The 22,551-nt window shown below is 38.2% G+C and overlaps 1 protein-coding gene across 1 annotated transcript in view; it reads left to right on the top strand.

The window, feature by feature from the left end:
• The window catches only part of ENPP2 (ectonucleotide pyrophosphatase/phosphodiesterase 2), a 55,794-nt gene that overhangs the window by 20,698 nt on the left and 12,545 nt on the right, over positions 1-22,551 (top strand). Inside the window, exons 9-18 of the mRNA XM_062503700.1 lie at positions 2,131-2,186; positions 4,321-4,386; positions 5,171-5,243; positions 13,220-13,331; positions 14,635-14,760; positions 18,170-18,201; positions 19,035-19,162; positions 21,094-21,181; positions 21,301-21,388; positions 22,322-22,494. Of these exons, the coding sequence (XP_062359684.1) occupies positions 2,131-2,186; positions 4,321-4,386; positions 5,171-5,243; positions 13,220-13,331; positions 14,635-14,760; positions 18,170-18,201; positions 19,035-19,162; positions 21,094-21,181; positions 21,301-21,388; positions 22,322-22,494 (942 nt within the window). The remainder of the gene's footprint in view (positions 1-2,130; positions 2,187-4,320; positions 4,387-5,170; positions 5,244-13,219; positions 13,332-14,634; positions 14,761-18,169; positions 18,202-19,034; positions 19,163-21,093; positions 21,182-21,300; positions 21,389-22,321; positions 22,495-22,551) is intronic.

Below are 22,551 nucleotides of genomic sequence, written 5' to 3'. Positions count from 1 at the left end.
TATGTACCCTGACTGTGCTGACTTATGTGGCACCAACAAACATCCTTGCATTGCAATTGTACTTCTGACTGCAGTGTGTGGGCTCAGTGACATGGTCACTGGGCTGCAGGCATGCTTCCTCATCTTTTGTGCTCACTCGCATCCTTCTGTCCCATCCTATCAGAGCTGGTATCCTGTGATACTCAAATATCTGTATTCTGAGCTATTGAAAACAATGTTGCTGTTATTCAACTTACAACCCTTAAATTCCTATCTAAGTTCAAAGCAAATTTTTTTTTTGGCAGTTACTGTGCAGCTATGTCATCTTGTGATCATTTGATCACTGTCACCATGCAACTTGTGGTGCTGGTGGAAGGCTGGGGCTGCAGAGGCTGTGGGAGATGTCTGGGGGATTCCCTTTTTGGTGGCAGCTTGAGTATGTATAAACCAAGCCCAAAATCAGATTCTTGAGAAGAAGCACCTGAAAACAATGAGTGGGCTCCAAACCCATGGCCATTCTGCTCCTTGCTGCATGTATTTAGTAAAGCATTTCTATAGTGTTACTCTGGATTTAGTTTTCACTGTAAAAGAGGATACATTATCAAAAAGTTAAAATAAAATGAAAAAAAACGACCTTTTATAGCTGTTATTTTAATTTAATTGGACTGAGTCCAGTCAAATTTGGTGGAATAAAATATGAGAGGTAAGGGTTGTGTCCAGGCCAATGGAAAGGCAAATATGACCAATTTTCCCATAAATAACATTACAAAATCCAAATCTAATTGCTGTTAACTATAGCCTCATTGTGCAAATGATCTTTCATTACTGTGCCAAATCAATTTCTATTAAGACTGATGTATGAATAAATCAGGCATGGCATTTGAATGATGCATGTACAGATGACAATTTCTAAGTGCCTGTTTGAGAAAGGTAAATGGATTTTGAATTTATTTTCAAAGAGTTGATTTAAAGTAAACAAAAAAGCTGCAATTATATGAGCTACATTTTGTCTTAACTCCTCATGAAGTATATACATTGCAGTATGCATAAATCTTCTTCCATTAGAAGATAATCTAGCTCTATACACAGTGCTGGTCTTTAAGCCATTGCCACTTTTGAAATGAGTTTTGAGATAATTTGGATAGTTCCTTGCAAGACAAATTTAATTCTGTTGAGCTACAAACTCATTGTTTGCTTTCCTTGATTGTGAACCTTTCTGATGTTCTAACATTCTCATTCCCCTGCCTTGTATAGAGTCATAGGATAGAAAAGAGAAAGAGGGTGATGAGGATAGCCAGGGGCATGGTATAACTTTCATTAGAGAAAGATCAAACAAAGTCGTGTTTGAAAAGGAGTAAATAGAGGAGAATATAGTGAATGTTGCATGGAAGAAGGAAGAGAAAGTATTAATAACCTGTTCTGAAGTATGAGAACGGTACCCTAATCCCACTGAAAACCAGCAGGTTTTAAATCAAGCAAAATTAAAAAAACATTTATGGAGTGTGTGACTACATTGCAGAACTTTCTGCTGCAAACTGATTTATAGCTAAAAAAGTACAAGGGACTTGAAGGATTGAAAAATGGGTTTGAAAATTTCATGGAGATTTTTCCATCATTTCTATCAATCACCCCATCGGGTGAGTTCAAGAAGTTCTTAAACATCTGTGAAGGAATGTGTCCCTCCCTGCAGGCTTAACACCTCATCACCCTCTGTGGCCTTTTTTGTGTGCTCTCTTCTAACACATTTTCTGTTGATGGCTACTGATTGTAGGATACTGGGAAGAGGGACATTTATGCAGATACTGATTAGTGTTAAGGTACACGTTCCTTTCTAACTGAGTATCCTTCAAAACCTGAAGCTAAATGGTCAGATGTATAGTGGCTGGGTTTTGAAAATTAAATTAAATACCAGAGGAATTCCTGGTCATGAAACAGAGATTTAGGGGTGAAAGTCTACAGCACAGCAGCTGACTCACTGCTACAGACTTTGCATAGGTTTGTCACTCTTGGTTTTCAAATTCGGGCCAAGGCTGAAAACTGCAATTTTCACTTCTAGGCTCTGGGTAGAAGAATGTGCCTTGAAAACATTTTATTTTGGAGAGTCATTAGAGATCTGAACACATTCTAATCCTCTTGTATTTTCCTCATTAGATTTGGATTACTGCAGCCAAGCAAGGGGTGAAAGCTGGCACGTTCTTCTGGTCTATGTAAGTACCTTCTGTTTCCTGGAGATTTCAAACTAATAGTTAAGAATTAATTCAATCTAAGTGTTTATTAAGTTGTTTTACTTTCTCTAAGCATTTGATAGGTAGTAGACTCTACCTGTAACCCTCTATTATTTCATTTGTGCAACATTTCTGGTAACTAAAGCTGATGCTGCAGTTTGCTGTTTTAGATTCATTTACTGACTTTTAACAGTTGTCTAAAGAAAAGATGTGTGACTATGTGAAAAATTACTGTCTTTCATTCCCAAGTATATTTTTTGCTAGCAATGTTTCTTAGTCTTCTGAGTGTGGAAGACTCTTATTTTCCTCTTATGTTGGTTGACATCACCAGTCTAATTGACTCAAAGGTCTGATTAATTCATTTTACAATACAGTCTGTCCTTTGAGCAAGATGTCCAATTTCCCTTTCCTAAGAGACAGCCTTGAGGATCTTTGCTGTTTGTTCTCTTGCTTAATGATTCCACTTATTTTCCCTTGTCCCCACCAAAATATATCTTTACAACCAAAAATGAATGAATTTTGACAATTTTTGAGGAGTTCATGTAGATCTGTCTTTCTATTACAGCTTCTGGCAGGACTGTAGGAACAAAGAAAATGTTTAAGCTATAAGGCTGAAGTAATAAAGGGATTTGACTATTTTTTTATTCCTCTAGAAATACTACATCTTACTCTTCTAAATATCATAAAGCACATGGAGGGAATAATAAAACAAACCACAAGCTGATGATAGGTTTAGGCTTGCAAGATGAAATCTGACAGAGCTCCACTCTGGTGCCCTACAAACCAAAGAAATGAATGTGATTCCTAAGTTCTATAGCTACATAATCTACATCCTGGCCAATGCATGCTTGTGGATATAGAATGTGAAAAAGGTAGCCAAGGACGGATTGTATGAATGGCGTTAGTAAAGGAGTGAGGCAGCCAATTTATGTATGATTGAAATATTTATAAAACTGCATTATTTCATTCAGTACACAGACTATTTCCAGGAGAATTTTCAGGCAGACTCAGGAAAACAGCATTTTCAAAAGATTTTAGTCAGAAATTAGTTAATTGAAATAATGGATTTTCTTTTTTACATATTGCACAAATAATAAATATAGAAAAATTGGACAGTACCCATAATTATTATTCCAGTTTAAAATGTTGTCTTATTTGCAAATTTTAGTATAAATTCTAATTTTTCTGGGTTTTTTACAACCCAAAATTCTTCATGCAGTTGGAGATTGAGAACTACTGTTTGTCTACAAGACATTAAAAACTAAGGCATTTCCAAATGGCTCCTGCCATCTCTATTTCTTTCTCAGAGGTTTCCAAAGAGTGCTGCATTCAGTTCATTATGATGACTGATGATGGTGTCTGATTCCTGCCTTGGGATTCTGCTGTTGATCTAATGGATTCTGGACTGACTGGGCTATTGTATTTAAATGACTGTGTGGTCATTGACCTGCAGAGCTTTCCTAAGATGAGATATTTGGAACTTTAACAGCTGTTTCTAAGGTTAGTCATTCTCATAGCATAAACTTGGCTTCAGCAGCCAAGTGAGAATGGCAATTGCTGTACAAACAGTGAAGTAAGATGGGTCTGTTCTGCAGAGAGAGAAGCTCTCAGAGTTCAAGTCCCTGTGCTGCTGCCCTGGTGTTTCAGATGGCCCCGTTCTGGTTCATACCAGCCTAGGTCTCAGCTGCTACTGTTAAAGCAATGTAAATTTTTCCAGTGTCTGGAAACAGAAAATAGGAATGCTACCAGAGCAGGATGTTCTGATGTGAGCAATATAGTGGATTTTACCCATACCAGCTATCTGGGTTAAAGCCACCAGAATGGATCTTTTATTCACTCCTGCTTAGAAGAGGTAGATTTACTGCTTTGAGCTCTGACTGCATTTGGAAACTTTTAATCATCTTTCCTTTGGGGTATGTAGACGTTCAGAAGGTCTGATGTGATACTGCTTGCAAATTAAGAATCAGTATTAAGCAACAAAGAAGATACAGCATCCTAAAAGCAAATTATGCTATTATGATACATTATTCATATTAAATTCAGTTCATAGCAAGCATTTGTTGATGTTTTTTGTATTCTGTGGTAACAAGGTATATCTTTGTATTTTGTGGTCCAGTGTCATCCCCCATGAGCGCAGAATATTAACAATACTTCAGTGGTTAACCCTTCCAGACAATGAAAGGTAATTCAGTTGTTGTCATCTTCTGTCAGATAACTGCTAGTTTGTCTTGTCTTTATAAGTAGCTGGAAGGGCAAGAAAAAATTTAATTCTGAAATTTATTTTTGTCTGTTACAAGCTATCACAGATTTAAGGATTTGTTTGGTTTTGCTTTTATTGTGAGTTCTTTTGGATTTGCAGATGTTTTGTTTGGTTGGTTGGTTTGGGTTTTTTTTTGTTTTTTTTTTTTTTTTTCGCATCAGCTTTTAACCATCAGCAGTTTGATTCTTCCAAATAAATGTATGGTATGAATTTATTTCTTATCAAAAAGCATGTAGTTACATGGATTAACTTGGATTTGTCTTATCCTACTGAGCCTAATATGGTTTAACAACCTTACAGGCAATGGCAGTTGTAGAGCTGGACACAGAGCTCTAGGAAAAAGTTAAGATTTTAATTATGAGTGGGTTTTAATACACAAGTTGCCACATGCTACTGTAAGGCTCAGATGAGCGACTGTTGTGATTTCTCCTACAAGATTTAGAATGAGCATGTGTCCTCACATGGTACCCCATGTGCCTCCTTGCATGTGTTCTTGGGTTTAATAAAGCTGCCAAACAACTAAATCATACCATGGAAACAAAGAGCTGCTAAATAATTGCAGGATTCTATGACTGAGAAACAGTTCTTTTTCCATAGAGCTAAGTCGCATTGGAAAGCTGACTCAATTTGACTTACCTGGCTAGCCTGTGTTTTTGTAGTGTTACCTAAAGAAAGTTAACCTGAACAAGACCTTTCTTTTTTTCAGGCCTTATGTTTATGCTTTCTACTCTGAGCAACCAGATGCTGCTGGCCACAGATATGGTCCTTTCAACTCAGAGGTTAGCACAGATTTTTTTTTTTTTTAACAACTTTGTTTTCACCTGTTTCTGCATTATGATTCCCCTCTGCCAGAGAAAACAAAGTTATCTTCTGAAGGATTTATCATGTAAAATTAACTTCTGGGAGAAGGAGCTGCCCTTGCCTTTCAGGAGGCTGTTTCTCTGTGTGATAAGATAAATGGAAATGGAAAGATTTATTTTATTTATGGCAAAGACAGTAGTATATTTGTGTGCAACAGCATAATTCAGCTTTCCTGTAACAGTTTATCCTTCCATAAAGTAATTAAAATATAATGCAGAAAATATTGAGATAAAATGCAGAAGAGAAAAAAGCTTTCTTTAAAGCTGTCAGCTGGCAGTAGCCAAAGTAATAATTCCAGTCTGTCAGGAAATGTAAAAAGCTGCTAGTTCCAGTTTCATATAGGCCCTACAGGGGTTCAGAAAGCTTTTCCAATATGGTTCCCTCAGGACCATACTGTTGAGTTTGGAAAAAGTTTTAAAGCACCATAAGGCATTTTAATGAAAAATTATGTGCAACCTGCTGCAGCAGTTTAACCCTTTGTTTGACTTTGTGTAGCTGGCTGGGACTGATGGGTATTGTTTCCCCTGAAAACACTGTCCAGGTGACAAGAACTTAAAGATAATGCACTTGTCTTGGATATGTGGGAAGAGAAAGTAAATGCTGTACCCAAATATCCTGCATTGAGTGGCTGGGATGTGGCATTTCCAATGATGCCTGGCAGCTTGCTAAGGTCCTCTAGTTTCAGTGCAAATGCATGCCTGCAGATTCCTATCATAAGACTATAAGAGGTTTTACATAAGATTTTCAAAGGGTAAACAAATGTTTGCAGTCTTCAAAAAGTGAGAAGTGTATCAGATGCCTACCCTCTGGAAGGCAATGCCAGTCTCCTTGAACAGCCAGGTACCCAGAAGTAGTTTCTTATTAGTTTGCTTAACATCTGGTGGCTGTTCTTGATAGGAGAAGAGAGCAAAGAGAAGCAGCATTAATATTTTTTAGTATGGTTGAGGTATTTGGGCTGTTTAAACAGTTTGCAGTGGTTATGAAGTTGCTGTGGGTAGCAGTCCTGTTGGAGCAGTTTGAGCCATGGTGTTAGAGCAGTGATTGTGAGGAATTATTCCAAATCAGCACTGAAGCACCATGTTGGATGGAGAGAAGCAGTCCTTTTTCTGGTTAAGCAGGTGTTAAGATCTGCCAACACTTGCTAAATTGAGAGACATGGATATGTGTCCATGTTATCATTTGGCTCAGAACAGGAGTTGTGTCTGATTCAGTCAGGCAAGGGATTGATAATGAGAGCTCTCTGATTTAATGATGTATTTCTTAATAATGCTTTACAGTTCCTCTTAATGAAATGTTACAATTGCTATAAGTGCCTTGTGATTGAAAACTCTGATTTTGTTTATCTGGATATGGCCACTTCCTTCTGAACAGAATTGTGGTGCTTTTTCCATGGACTTAAAAGGGGAATATTAAGAGGATGACATTGAAAATGTTCTTTAAATGGTGGTGTTTTACAAATCTGCTTAATATCCAATGAGGCAATCTAGTTTCAGGTTAATTATAAGAGTCTAAAAAGTGAAGCGCAGCAAAGTTCATAGTAGGAAAAGTCATTGTAAAAGCAAAAAGCCCCCTGAGGCTCTTCCTTTATGGGGGTTCTTGTGGATGGTTATCTGAAGGTTGATCTCTAATTGCAAGGCAAATCTTCAGCTCTTAATATGTGTGAATTAATAGCTTATGAGAATTTTGCAAATAGATAGTTTTGTGTTATTTGTATTAAACACAAGAAGACCATGAAAGCAATTTTCAGCAAATTAAGAACAGATGCTTAGCAGAAGAGCATGTATGGGTTTGCAGTTCAAACAGTGGACCAAACTTTGTGAATGGAAATTTAAGTAAACTAATACAGCTGTGTAAGTACACAGATGCTGAAGTTTGCTAGGGGCCAGGTTTCGGGATAGAAAAGCTAGAGGAAGTATTTTATATTGTTTCTCTTGACACTGGCTCCAGTATAATTTTTAGGAGCTATGAAATTTACATCATTTGGAAGAAAGTCCTCAGAAGGATCCCTTTTAGCTAATCCCTTGATACCAAGAGCATGACTTCCCTGTGAAATCAATTTTTTCTTGTATACAGCTGGCAGCAGTTAGACATTTGGAGTGTTACTGACCATTTTGTGTCATGCAAAGGCAGATTAACCAAGTAATAAAGTTTGAAAACAGACTTGTAACAGCTCTGTGTTGTATTTATAATGGGTTTCTTACTTCATTTGAAGAGTGAATATTTCATGCTGATTTTTCTTACTGAGGTTAGTAGTTTGAGGAATAGTTTTTTACCTTGAAATCCTCCAAATCTTCATTAGAATAAAGAGAATTTTTATTTGAGCTAATTATGCCAAATAATATCCTAAATTTATTTTAAATGCATAATCTTAGAGGTCTAATGGCATCCAGATGGCTCTGAGATCTCCCCAGGACATGCACAACTGCTTATGTGCAGAGTGTCTTAAAGCAAGAAGCAAAGGGACTTAGATACACTTAAAATTTATTGGTGAATTGTGAGTGTTTTTTATATAAATGGAATTTATATTATAGCTAGTTTCCACAAGTGTAACTTTGCATACCCACTAACATGCATTTCAGTGTAAATGAGTTGGTTGTCTACATTTTGGGGTTTGGTGGGGCTTTTTGTTTTGTTTTGGTTGGTTGTTTTTTTTCTTTTATTAGAGGTGGGGTTGTTTCATGGGGTTTTTTTCTTTAAAAACATTTTAGGAGGTATCTAAGTGGGTTCTGTTATGTTTCCAGGAGCAGTTATGGGAGTTATAAAATATGTGCTTGCTTTTGATTTACTTCTGCCTTATTTTTTTCTTTCCCTCTGTGCTTCTGCAGTTGAACTCTGGTAGGTTGGTCCATCCAGGTCAAGAAGCAAAGCTTTGGCTGGCTAGTTACCCTTGTGATGTTACAGTTTCCTTCTGTAAGTGGGGAGGGATTCAGTTCCCTTCTCCATAACTCTGTTCTGACTCTTCTCAAGCAAGACTAAGAATTGGCTGGTTAATAAGAACTTGGCTTTTTATTTTTCCTAGCTAACTTTTTTAAAAATATAAAATATTCTAGAAATATACTACCATAAGAGCTCTAAAATACATTGAAATCTGGCAGTGCTAAGCCATTTCTGCTGCTCCTCTAACATGCTGTCTTGAGACAGTCACTTCAGTGTTGAGACCTGGGCCTCCCGTGCTCGTGTGTTTCTGGCATTGTGGAGCTCTGTCTGAGCCGATTCAGAGACAGTAAAATGAGAATCCTTCCTTTCCCTGCCGCTCCTCTCATCAGGACTGCACAAAGCTTGAAGCGTTTTAAAAACAGAAAACTCTGGTGCTGCTTTATTAAAATGCCTTTCTGGAGAGAGACGAATGAGACTGGACTAGAATCTCCTTTCCAGCTGCTTGCGTTGGAAGCAATGAAACAGCATGGCAGATGGTAATATCCCCTTCTTCCCCTTCCCTGTTTATGGAGCTCTGTAACTCAACAACTGGGAGAAGCTGCCTAAGTACATAGAACTTACATAGCATCATAAATCCCCAACTCTCCCTCAGCCCACTCAGCGTGCTCCATTGCAGACTGTGGTTTATCTCCTGGTAGGTGTCACCTGTCAGCTCTTCTCACACCATCTCGAGCAGCGCCAAGAGCCTGCAAGTTGTGTTACAGTCAGCGAGAGTGGGACAGCTCAAAATTATGAGCAAGTTGATTAATAGGATACTAATTTACTCTAGCTAGATCTTGGGGTTTCCTTCCTTGTGTGCTTCTTTTTTTTCCTTCCATAAGTGTATCCTAGGTAATTGTGCATTTAGAAACAATGACATTTACCCATTGTGATGCCACACTGAAACTGCTGGGAAATTAAATTCTCAAAATGCCCATAAAGCTGGTAATAAGGCACAGATTTCTCATGCACTGCCACCGGTGTGCCCCACCCAGCCAATTTGAAGGATATGAGGTCTGTGTTAACTGAGTCTTACCTGCATAGCTCTGATCTGCAGACCCCAGACAGTGGCAAATCAGGTTCTGGTGATTTCAGTGAGGTGCAGGGTCTGGCACACAGTAGTGGTACCTGCTACTGCTATGGATGAGGGTACTTGATGTCACTAATTTAGCCAAAACTTTGGTGTGGAAAACCTTGCAGAAGTCATTGAGACTGGACAGCCTTTAATACTCATACCTGAACTGTCATTCAAGTGAAATGTTCCATTTCCACCAGTACTCTACCCTGGACACTCATTAAGTTGTGTGCAATGAATTTTGCTGTAATTGAAATGAACTTAAATCTCGATAATATTAATGGATTATTATTTCATAATGAATACCCCCTATATAATTGTATTTTCATACACAGAAGCCCCACCAGTCTTTCAAAACACCAGTTTAATTTGCTTTTATGTGGGCTGCTCTTGTAACTGCTGTTCTGCTTTCAGTATGATTTGGTGAATTCCTCCTTAAAAAGGGGTAGAACCTAAATTGTCCAAAAGCCTAAATATTTGATAAGTCTGTGGCATTTATGCTTCAGGATTATGTGACACAGGTAGCTTTATTATCTGATGTGAGTTGAGACAGGCTTTTTTTCTGAGTCCAGACATCTCTCCCTGCCAGTACAGGAGAGTAGTTATGGCTCCCCTCTTACTCCGCCTAAGAGACCTAAGAGAAAGCTTCCTCCTAAGAGGAGACAGGAAAGACCAGTTGCAGCTCCAAAGAAAAGAAGAAAAGTACATAGAGTGGATCAATATTCTACGGAAACTCGTCGGAAGAAAGTAAGTTCCAAAAATTTATGATGGAAGTGCCACTTTTTAGGCACTACGCTTTATTTTTTTTCAACTTGGGAGTTCATTCCATGCTTCAGGTTGGGATTTTGCAGCCAAAATATAAATGTACTGAAGGACCCAAAGGAGAGCAGCCAAACCCAGACTAAGCCTTCCGGGAGCTGTGTTTTTCTTGTTTCAGACTGTTTGCATTAGGGAAAGTTATCTTTATAATCTCTTTATTTTTTAAAATTCAGCTATCAGCTGGAGGCAAGTCAGAAAAATCTACTGCTGCTAACTCTTCTGAACTATTGCAAGTTCTGCAATATGTTGTAGCTTCTGTAACTCCCACCTCATGGGAGCATAGTGATTATTTGAGGTTTTATGCCTAGTCATCATGGTTGTAGAAATGTCCTGAAAATGTGACTAGTAAACTCTAAAGGGGAAAGAACATTTGTTTTAAAAATACACATTTTCAAGTAATTTTGTGACTTTCGAGGGTAAGGAATTTTATTGAAGGATTTCTGAATGGTCTATTTGCAAAAGGTGGTGCATAAGTCTGTTTTCACAAGGAAAACATCAAATAGAAATTACTTTATTAGGAAAAAGTGCAAGTGGATGAAAAGAGTATTCTTAGTGTACTGTCTTTAACCACCTGGCACTAACAGTCTACATATTTCTCCTTTAAGCTAGAAACAAAAGCCTTTACATTTCACAGTATCCTACAAGAGGCTATAAACATTCTTTTCAAGAGATTTTTTTGGGGGGTGTTTTTTGACTTGTTGCACAATTCAACTTTAAAAAGTTCTTTTGAGACACGTTTTAAGTGTAAAAACATGGCAGACAGGGTCATGCAAAAAAAAAAAAATCACGTATAGAAGCCTAGGAATTTTCCTGAGAACTTTTTAACATTTTAAGGTTTACCTGAGAGAGGAACTTATAGCTACTATGGATGATATTGCTATTTCTCACTAATTAGCCATTCCAAGCTATACCCTTCTGACATTAAATAGAGTAGAAACAACATTCCTAGGGATGTGAACGTATGTTACCCTTTTTTTTGCCTTTCTCTGAATGAAAAGGTCATCCAACCTTACTCCTAAATAACTTTTTCTGATAAGTCAACTGTGAAAATTTGACACCATTATTTCAGAAAAAAAACCTTACTATTATGTAATAGTTGCCATCATATCTGCAAGTTAATCTTTTGATGCTGTTTGACAGCAATGAAATGCAGTGCAGGATGGACCCAACCAGTTATTTTTAAAAAGTTTAAAAGTAAGATTCTTTTTTTCTTCATTCCTTCTAATCACACTTCTGTGGGAAAACTTGTGAGAGAATCCAGCTGGTTTTTGTATGTTTCAGATCCCACACTCAGCACTTTCACAGTGCTACAAAACTCTATTTTAGCACCATCCAAGAGATCCATGTATCTTGAAAGATATGGTTCTGTACAGTTTTCCAAAATCTTGATATTAGGTGAAGAAAGGTTTACTCCACAGCTTTATTTGTTTGCCAATAAATCTTTGAAAGTTACATCTGGAAGGAGCTGTAAGAGGAGGTCAGATTGCTGAAGAGGGTAGCTAAACAGAACTATCACTTGAAATCCTTGAATTGTTGTTTCTCTGTCTTTTTATCATCATTATTATTGTTTAAAGGAAGACTCAAACTTGCTGACAAAGGTAAACATTAAAGGGAAATTTGTCTGGATTTCCAGCTTCCTTGAATACTGTTTGGATTCCGAGTTAAAGTTGTATTTCCTTATATGACTGACACAATATAAATAGACTGCCATAAAAAATGGAATTCCCATTTGTAGAAGAAACTCTTCTTGGAGAGTGAAAGAATGCTGAAACAGAGAATTTTCTTTTTTTCTGAACTTGAAGGTTTCAAAGCTTTAACTTAAGTGACTGCTTAGGCTTTCCTGAATTAAAAGATTTCAAAAATTCACCCTTTGTCTGTACCACTTCCATATGTTGCAGAAATTGTTTGTCCTGTTCCCCACCATGATTCCTTCTCCTGTAAGTCCCTTCTCTGTGTATTTATAGTGCCACAAAGGGAGCTGACATTTCCTGTCCCATAACCTAGCAGACTCATTTAACATCTACCCCTTAATGACTCAGGCAGAGGGAGAGTTTCTGAGCCATCTCTTTCTGGGTCACACTAACATGGTGTTTGTTTTAGAAAATTCTGCTGAAATCTAGTTTTTTTTTCATCCAGAATTTATCATTCTGTTTGTCATTGGGAGGACTTTTTATTGTCAATACTTGAACCAGCCAAATCAAACAGACAAGTGAGGAAGGAGTTGCCCTATAGTGACAACAAATGCTTTCTTCTCAAAATCAAAACAAGATGAGTCCTCTGCCTAAAATCTTACTTTTCCCCTCTCTGTGCCTTCTGGTAAAAAAGGTTTCATTTTCTTAAGGCTGAAAACATAGTCCTGTGTCTTTCTTCGTTTTTGTTTTGTGGGGGGTTCTTGGCTTGTTTTATTTGTTGTTTTGGTCTGGGGTTTTTTAATGAAAAAGGAACTTAAATGAAGAAATCACAGTATAGTATCTGTGTCCTCTGGGGCCTGCTGACAGTTTTGCCAGAACTGTCATTTGAGCTGTTGGAAACTCTTGGCTCTGAAGCTGAAGCTCACTCTGAGCCCCATGTGCTACTCAAGTGACGTGCATGTTGTCATCCTGATATCAGATGTCCTTTGAAGTGAATTTCTTTAAGTGACTTGGTATGTGAATCCTAAGTCTAAAGCTTCATTTCATGTTCATTGTTTGACTAAACCATTCACATAAAATACTGTTTTCTTTTAAAGGCACTGCTTTCTATCTATAAGAAAAGAACTGAACCCAAAAATCACATGTGTTTTTCTGCTATCTACACATTGTTTTGCCAACTATACCCATGTTCATGGGGGCTCTAGGATCAGCCATAAAGACCCTTTGCTGTCTTGTGTCAGCATCTCAGCAGGGCTTTCTCACAATAAAATCATGGTGTGGATATACAAAAGGAAATGGTACAATAATCTTAGGAGTAACAGCTCAGCCAAGGCTTTGCCTCTTGACCTGGATGATTTTCCCATTAGAGTTTTGCCAAAGGATCCCCTTTTGTAGGAGCAGGAACATTGCAATGACAGAATTAACTTTTTTATCCTTCTGAATATTTATACAGATGATGGTGAATCCCCTGAGAGAGATTGACAAGACAGTAGGACAGCTAATGGATGGACTGAAACAGTTGAAACTACATCGTTGTGTCAATGTTATATTTGTTGGTGATCATGGTAAATTTTAAACTATAATATTTGTCAGAATATAAGTGCTTAAGTAATGTAGGTGTAAATACAATAGGTAACCTAAATCAAAGTTCCATTTAAGATATTTTTGTGCTGATCTTTTTTTCTGGAAGTTGAACTCTCACAAAACAAGTCAGTTGGTGTGCACTGTCAATTCAGCTCACCTGTTAACTGTCATGGAGGGACACTTTCTTAACAGTGATCTGGATATTTACTTCTTTACTCAGAGCTTTTCAAATCTTGGTGTTTCTGATATCACATCCAGGTGTAGTGCTTCTTGCATGTATTGGAGGGCTATAATTTACCTAGAGTAATCATTTTATCAGTTTTTATTGAATGAAAATTTTAATAGTCTTGCTTTCCTCTACATAAGAATAAGACTTTAGATTGAGGCATTTCTATGGCAATTAGTGGAAGTTACAAGTTATCCTATCAGACTCATATCTACAGAATATAAGACTGTACCCTGCTTAGTTGGAAAAGTCATAATAATAATGGAGGAAGGAGGTAAAAAGATATTTCATGGTCAGATGTAGTCACCTAAAAGCACAGACATTATTTGGTTGGTCTTGTTCCTTCAAACATTAGAATAAACTTTGCAATATAGGAAATAGTAAATATTAGCAAAGATAAAAAGAGAAGGAAAGTTTTATTTAAGGAAAACCTGGGTTTGCATAACTTCTTTAGTGATACCAAAAAAGGCCCTCTTCTTTTTAGATTTTTATTCCTGACAGTTTCCCATGAACTGCTATATCAGCAATAAAATGGCATATGCCTCATTTCTGGCTGTGGGTAGAGAAAGGTAAGGCTCAGGAAGGATTTCCAGGGGTGGCAGTTTTGTGTTGAAAATCTGTGACTGGCAGTACATTCCTCCCCACCACAAATATCTGCAAGAGAAAATTGTTTATCTGCGACTGCCTTAGAACAGACCACCAAGAGACAATACCTTTTTGTGTTCTATTCCTCTTAAAATCATTTGTTTAAAAAGAAATAATCCCCAAAGTAGTACATTAAACTAGAAACAGACTTGGATTTTTCCATGAGTTTGGAGTTGAGTCAGTGCACACATCATGTATGTGGTGACTGTTCCTATGATGCTGAGACTGATGTTTCTCTCACATAGGCACTCCTAGTTTGAGTCCTACCAGTGTATTATGTTGGAATTGGATGGCTGTAAGAACAAGATTAGTCATCCAAAAGAAAATAATACATAGAGTGTTTGGGGTCTCCTTTTTTTGCTGTTCTGGAAAATGTGTCCAGGGTGGATTAATTTTGCATTTTCTTTCTGCAGGGATGGAAGACACAACTTGTGAAAGAACTGAATTTTTAAGCAACTATCTGACTAATGTGGATGATATAATTTTGCTTCCTGGATCTTTAGGGCGAATTCGCCCTAGGTCTAGCAATAACCTAAAGTGTAAGTTAATTTAATTGTACCCTTTTTATACTGAGAACTAGACTCTATTCCTTCCTTGAAATGATACCATCCAAAGAGCGTAAATTTGCAGGGTGTTGGCAGGAATTTCAGAGGGAATGCCACTGAAGACAGCTGCTTGCTCCCCTTCCAGTCTGTCCTTCACAGAACCCACCATGGTAGAACTGTCAAGGGGAGGGTTTCAGTGTTCTGGGTTAAATGCCACTCTTTGATATCAAGGGGAAATAAGAACTCCAAGCCAGTTTCACATGCCAGTTTACGTGTCATTGTGAGTTTATTCATGCACATTTCTCCTCTGTCAACAAAAAATATATTTGGGCGATCTCAGCACTGCACAGCTTGGATATTAAAAAAAAAAGCATCTGGTATATTTTATGAGCTAATAAGAAACAAGTAACTTGTAATTTTTAATTCAGTAGTTTTATCATACTTTTGGCATAGATGAGAAGTCATATGGGTTGCTAAACAGCAACAGACTGGAGATGTTGAAGGATATAAGGAAGATTAGAACATGCATTCAGGGCCAATGTTGTCAGTAAAACTTGTTGCTATTTTGAACCATGCTTTTAGAAGTTTGCCCTGATTTAGTGTTTGAAATTAACTGTTCTTTGACAATAGCTCTCAGGGCTCAGGCAAGAGTTCTCTGATGAAACTAACTCTGTAATCTCAAGCATTTCAGACCATATGCCCTTGTGCCAGGGCTTGTGCCAGCACCCTGACTGCTCTGGCTCAGCATATGAGGCTTTGCCAGAAGTTAAGCTACTATGCAAACTGTGTAACTCATAAACCATAAGTATCTGTGGTTTTTGCACCATATGCTTCCAAGAGTGACAACTTTTGATACAGGGGAAGATCAGAAAGCTGGGATAGCCAAGTGTTCCATCACAAATCTTCAGATATGCTCTGGGTGAGGACAAGTTTCAAGGAAAGATCCATTTTTGAAGATTAAATACTTCCAGAATAATAGCAAAAATCATAAGAATGTGGTAAAACATCCTTAATACTGATTTGTGTATGCATTTATTTTACTATAAATGTTTTTACCTGGGTGTTTATGCTCAAGGATTATATGATAAGTGTGTAAAGATTTGTTGAAAATAGTGCATGTTGTTCAAATTTTGTAGACTAGCATGAGACTGAATTCCTACAGTCTACTGTGAATAAATTTCAGTTCTGAGAAGCTTTTTTTAAAAGATCTTTCAATCGTTGTTTTCCCAAATTGCTGAGAAAAAAAAGTTTTCCTTGGAGAATGAATGGGAATATGTTTCAAAAAGATCAGTCTGTCTGTCTGACCTCTGAGTCATACCACTGGTTTTCCCAAAATAACATTTTCTTCTTTTGTCCTCTGTCTGCAGCTTCCTAGTTTATTTGCAATTGCTTATAAATCAGCAGTTTGAACGTAGAACAAAGCTGTTTCTTACCTTTAGAACTGGCACGTACCTCCTTAAATGGCAAATTACCAAATTTTTTATTCTTTATTGTTCCACAATACCGTCTCAATAGTGCAAACACCCCTTTGCCATGCAAAAGCCGGCAGCTTTTTTTTGAGATGCAACAGAGCCCATTTTAAGCTCAACACGATGGTGCCTTAAGCAACTAAAATAGTATTTGAACAGGAGATTTTTCACTTCTCAAACTGTTCTTTTAGTCTATTCTTCCTCTCATAAATGAAAAATGTTTCCCCCACTCCCCAGAAGAACATAGTATGGCCTGTTACAGGGTTTGGCCTTTCTACATCTAGCATGTCCTTTTAGTAGCCTGAAGACCAATCCAGGATATTTTACTGTGGTTTTTTACTTACTCCATGGTAGCCTGTGAAATCAGTCAAATGTTAAAAGTGACCAAAAAATGCTACATATTTATCTTGCTCCTTCTAACAGAGTGCATTGCTGCATTCAAGTGTGCTTTCAAAATTTTTCAAGGGAAGTCATTGTGTTTGGGGATCATTTTTTATTTTAAAGTAAAACAGCCAAAAGTCTTGAAAGTATGTGTTTGCAGAAATTATGTGTTTCCATTAAACTAAGGCCCAGATTATAAAACAGTGAAAACACTACCTAAACAACTATATGTCACCAAGCCATCACAGGGCATATACAGGACAGCCAGGGCATCAGCATGGGTTTAGGAAAGTCAGGTCCTGCTTGACCAACATGATCTTGTATGATAGGGCGACCTGCTTCTGTGGATAATGTTTATGTGGGCTTTTGTAAAGTTTTTGATAGTGTCTCCTACATCATTCTCTTGGAGAAACTGGAAGCCTGCAGCTTGTACAGGTGCCTCTTTCAGTGGGTAAAATATTGTCTGGATGACTGGGCCCAGAGTGTTCCTCAGGGCTCAGTATGAGGGTCAGTTCTGTTTAATATCCTTATTGATGATGTGAATGAGAAGATCAAGGATACCCTGAATCAGTTTGCAGACAACACCAAGCTGGGCTTGGTGGAGGGTAGGAGAGTTCTGCAGAAGGACAGGCTGGATCAGTGGTCCAAGGCCAGTGGTGTGAGGTTCAACAAGGCCGAGTGCTGGGTCCTGCAGCTGGGTCCAAGCTGTGACTTGGGTCACAACAACGCCATGCAGTCCTGCAGGGTGAGGAAAAGTGGCTGGAAATCTGTCCTTGGAAAAGGACCTGGGGGTGCTGGTTGACAGTGACTGGACATGAGCCAGCTGTGCCCAGGTGGCCAAGAAAGCCAATGGCATCCTGGCATGGAACAGAAACAGCTTGGCCAGCCAGGAGCAGGGCAGTGATTGTCTCTCTGTATTTGGCACTGGTGAGGCCACACCTCAAATGTTTGGGCTCCCCACCCAAAATAGGACATTGGGGTGTGGGGTTTGTCCAGAGAAGGGCAATGGAGCTGGGGAAGGGTCTGGGGAAGGGTCTGGAGCACAAGTCTGATGAGGAACAGCTGAGGGAGCTGGGGGTGTTTAGCCTGGAGAAAGGAAGCTCGGGGGAGACCTTGTCACTCTCTACAGCAACCTTAGACTGTAGCCAGATGAGGGTCAGGCTCTTCTGCCAGATAACAGGTGACAGGGCAAGACGAAAAGTTGCACCAGGGGAGGTTCAGATTGGATCTTAGGAAAAATTTCTCTATGAAAAGGTTGGTCAAGCATTGGAACAGGCCACCCAGGGAAGTGATAGAGTCACCATCCCTGGAGGTATTTAAAAGATGGGTCACTTTTGGACATGGTTTAGTGATAGACTTGGCAGTGCTGGATTAAGGATTTGACTTGATCTTAAAGATCTTTTCCAACCCAAATGATTCTGTGACTCTATGATATATACAAAGCACTTCTAGTAAAGGTCAGGGAAGTATTAGGAAGTATGCTTATGTAAACTTTGTGTTTTCTTTTGCAAATTTTTAATATTTTCTTTTTTTTTTTTACCTTTGCTTAACAGATGACCCTAAAGTGATTGTTGCCAACCTTACAGTAAGTATTAAGGACTGGGAGATATCTGTCTATACTTCACAGTTCACTTCTTGATTTGTGGCCTTATTCAGCTTTCCTTTCTCACTCTTTAGACAGGAAAATCAACCAACCATTATTAGAAATAAAGAATGTTAAGTGGTGCCCTTCATGAACACCGATTAATGTTTGTCATGTTTTCTGCTGTTTTTTGCTCTAGTAGCTTTTATAACCTTTTTGGGCAGTGCAGAGACAGAATCTCTGGACTGCCTTTACTGCCTGAATTGAGTCTATTTATTCATTAAATAGACTCAGAATTGGAAATAGCTTCCAAATTGGAAAGTAATCTTTTAGGGTGAACATTTTACTAGCATTTTGAAGACTCTGAAAAAGTGCATTTGATAGTCTTCAAGTCTAACCTTGCCATTAATGGAAGAAAAGTGTTTAAAATAAAAACAAACAAACAAACAAAAAAAGTTTTGTAACCAGATGGCTTTAAGTATTTCTGCAGATGAGGTGTATTTTTGAGCATTCAGGTTTCTCCTGGAACTTAAGCTTTGGTCCAGTTAGAATAAAATTATTCATCTGTGAGTTAAGTATGTGTGATATTTTGTTTGATGGTTTCATATAGACTGTCACAAGAATGAAACTTTCCAAATATATCTTTGAATGGCTGCCTGGGCCTTGGCTGCATGTAAGTACTGAACAGAAATTACTGGACTGCATACTCTAGGTGTACACTTTGTTTTCTAGACACCATCAGTGATGACCTTAACAGTTTGATTTCTGTAGTCAAAGGTTTTATGTGCATCTTAAGCTAACTGACAGCATGTTGTGTGTAACCATTTATTTTTCAGTGTAGAAAGCCTGACCAGCACTTCAAACCTTACCTGAAGCAGCACCTGCCTAAACGCTTGCACTATGCTAACAACCGAAGAATTGAGGATGTCCATTTACTGGTGGATCGCAAATGGCACGTGGCAAGGTAAACCCTTGCTTTTGCTTCCATCCTGATTTTCAGTCTTCTGAGGAAACGGGATGCTTAGGATTGCCCTGTCTGTTAGCATCCTCCTCTTCTACCCTGTGAGCAAGAGGAGTTTTGAGAACACAAAATATTTTGAGGTATGGGAAAATCAGTTACTGGATAAAAGGTAGAAACCTAGACTGATATGCTCAAGCAGCTTGGTGGTTTTGACTGAGTAGCTCAAATGTAGAAGCTGATAAATCTTTCTAAAGACGTGCAAGCTTAGTCCAAAAGGGGAGCAAGGAACATGGGAAGAAGAGGCAGGCTTATGTGGTGAGGGCATGTTTGGGAACAAGAGTTTGATAGGTGAATGGAAAGAAAACATAGATATTGCCAGAGTGGGTGAATATCTGAGAACATGCAGAAGGATGTGACAGGGTAGCCTTCAAAGAACTGTGCTGGCAGTGTATTTTGTTTCACAACAAATCCACAGAAAGCCAGAATGCTGTAGCTCAGGCAAAAACTCTGGTTTGGATTGCCCTTAGCTATATGAATCCAAATTTTTGGTTATGGAATATGGGCAGTGCTTATTAGCTAGCCAAAAATTAAATGAGGAAAAACCAGTTGGCACATAACACATATAAACGGGAGAGGAGTAGCCTTTGCTTATGGATCGTGCACGGCTTTTTATTTGAGTACACTTTGACACATGTTGTGTATTACAGTATGAATGTATGAGAATGGTGGGGTCTTTTTGCATCAATCTGACTTAGTGCTTCTTGGAAGATGACACAGCCTTTGGCTCATGGTACAAACTTTAGATTATGGTAGGATTTTTTGCCCATATAGCTGCCAGGCAAACACACAGTGTGTTGTAAGTGCCTTTTGACATCTGTGCTTATCTTTCCATGAATTATGCAAGGATCATTCTGCAGAAGCAGTGAATGAGAAACCCCATTTACTTTCTTGCATAACTCTGCTGGCTGCTGGCAGGCTGTCCCGCTGGGGTTATGTATATTTCAAAGAATCACACTCTGAATTTTAGGTCTATATAAGCTTTAGTTTTAAGAGTTTTACTGGAATGGATGGGTTGCCCAGATTGATTTACATTTACTAATTTCTTATTAATTACATCAGTCTTTCTTTGCCTTGTTTATTAATTTTCAGAGATCTCATTCACCAGTAATCCATTCATTAGTGTAACTGTAATTGATGGTTAAGGGAAAATGGTCGTTACAGCCCTAATTGTTCTAACTCTAGTAATTTAAAAGGCCAAAATCAAATTTTGAGCATTACTTTATTGCAGATGAAGAAATTAATTTGTAAGATAATGAAGTCCTCTGCAGGTATTCCCTGCACATGGCCCTATAAAACTGCATAGAAGTACTCTGAAATAAGCTGATGATTATAATTCCTATGACACAATACTTATTTTTCCATGTATTTTGTAAAAAAACCCAATATCAAGCTGATAATTAGCATTCCTGTGGTCCAGCACTTATTAGCCCAGCTATTTGTCTTCATGAAAATCTTTATTTTTCCAGTTTTTTTCTGCTACCCATTGTAGTTTATTGGGCTGAAGGTAAACAGCTGAAAGCACTTTATACCACTGTATGACATTTGCAGCATTGTAACATCACAAAAGTGCTTTCTGAGCAGCCACTGTTGGCCTTTTGAGAATTGGAAGAGTGTGGTCCAACAGCTCCAGTCTGCAGGAGATTATGTAATCTGAGAAAATAATAGACACTAAGGTTTTTATCAATAATGAGAGCTGTTTCTTAGAGTGGGAGTAGAGGAAGCCCTGGGGATGCTGTATAAGCCTGCAAGTCCCTACTGCTGCTACTCATCAAAGATAAACAATGCATAGCCCTGTAAACTTATCCTTCCTGCCCCAGAGGATACTATAAGGTCAGCCACCTTTGAGGAAAATTTCTAATACTTTTTCAATTTAGGAAAGCCATGGATGTTTACAAGAAACCAACAGGAAAATGTTTCTTTCATGGAGACCATGGCTATGACAACAAGATAAACAGCATGCAGGTATGAGCAATGTCTGGGAGGGTCATTGAAAGTCTCTGGAATGTAGATATTAAGTGAAAAGCCCCTAAATTTTAATGCTCTTCTTTCTTTAATTCTTTCTTTCTTTTTTTTTTTTTCAGACTGTCTTTATAGGTTATGGCCCTACCTTCAAGTACAAAACCAAAGTGCCTCCTTTTGAAAACATTGAACTTTATAACGTCATGTGTGGTAAGTTTCCTGCTTGAGAAATTGCAAAAGCAGCAACTTGTTTTAACAGGCCTTCATTTAGGTACCCATGAGCTTATGCCCTGACTTCCTCTCAGTGTTTTTTTCCTAGCCGCCTTTCCCAAGAACTTTCCAGGTGGGCTGAAGGCACTTCTCCGGGGTCTTAGTTTGCTCTGGAGCTGGCCAGTAAAGGGGATTAGTCTAGTTTTGATATTTGCAGCTTGGCAGAGATCAAATGGACACCTCTACAATGTGTGATGTCCACATCTCAGCTGTCTAGGAAGGAGTTTTCTGTTCAGCTACTGCTTCTGCATCTGAATGTCTCATGCAGCAGTTCAGGTTGATCACTTAGTTTTCTATGGCATTTTCTATTATGATTATGTTTCCCAAATTTCTACTGAAGCTGTGAAAAAAAATCTCATTACATACACAGATATTCATTAGGGTCTTTTCTTTAATACTGACTTTTTAGAGCAGTGAAACTTTCAAGGTGTAATTCACAATAAAACTTTGAGGTGTTTCAGAGACGCAATTCACTTTTTTCCCCCCAAACATGTAATACCTAAGGGGTAGTTAGCCCTGTTTTAGAAATCACTGTGTTGCAGATGTTGAGTGTGAGGTCGGTACATTGACCGCAGATTTGCACTGGAGGCTGAAAGAGTAGTTATAATAAAACTTTGTAAAACTTTTAAACTTTTCCAGTGTCTTGATGCAAATTAATATTTTGTCATAAAAGCAAAGATACTGTTCATGTGGCATTTACAATTTTATGATTTGGAAAAAAAAAAATCAGTGTTTTTATTACACTAAAAGCTCTCACTAACTTGCTGTGGGTGTAAAGAGTATTACTAATAGATGTGTTGGCTGGATAGAGTTGCTGCTTGAATACTTGTTTGGAGTCTAACCACCATTCATTTTCCCTTGGTGGTTTCATAGATCTGCTTGGATTAAAGCCTGCTCCAAATAATGGCACCCACGGAAGTTTAAATCACCTGCTGAGAGCCAATGTTTATAAACCGACTGTGCCAGATGAAGTTGCTAAACCACTGTATCCTGTAGCTCTACCTCCTCCAGCAGATTTTGATATAGGATGTACATGTGATGATAAGGTAGGTGTTTAGGATCTGTGGAAGCCTGCACTAGTAGCAGAAGTTTTGGTAAAGTTG

This window comes from Cinclus cinclus, chromosome 1 (genome assembly GCF_963662255.1).
Source record: "Cinclus cinclus chromosome 1, bCinCin1.1, whole genome shotgun sequence".
NCBI lineage: Eukaryota > Metazoa > Chordata > Aves > Passeriformes > Cinclidae > Cinclus > Cinclus cinclus.
The sequence above is the reverse complement of the archived record's forward strand: the minus strand, read 5'-3'. Positions and strand labels throughout refer to the sequence as shown.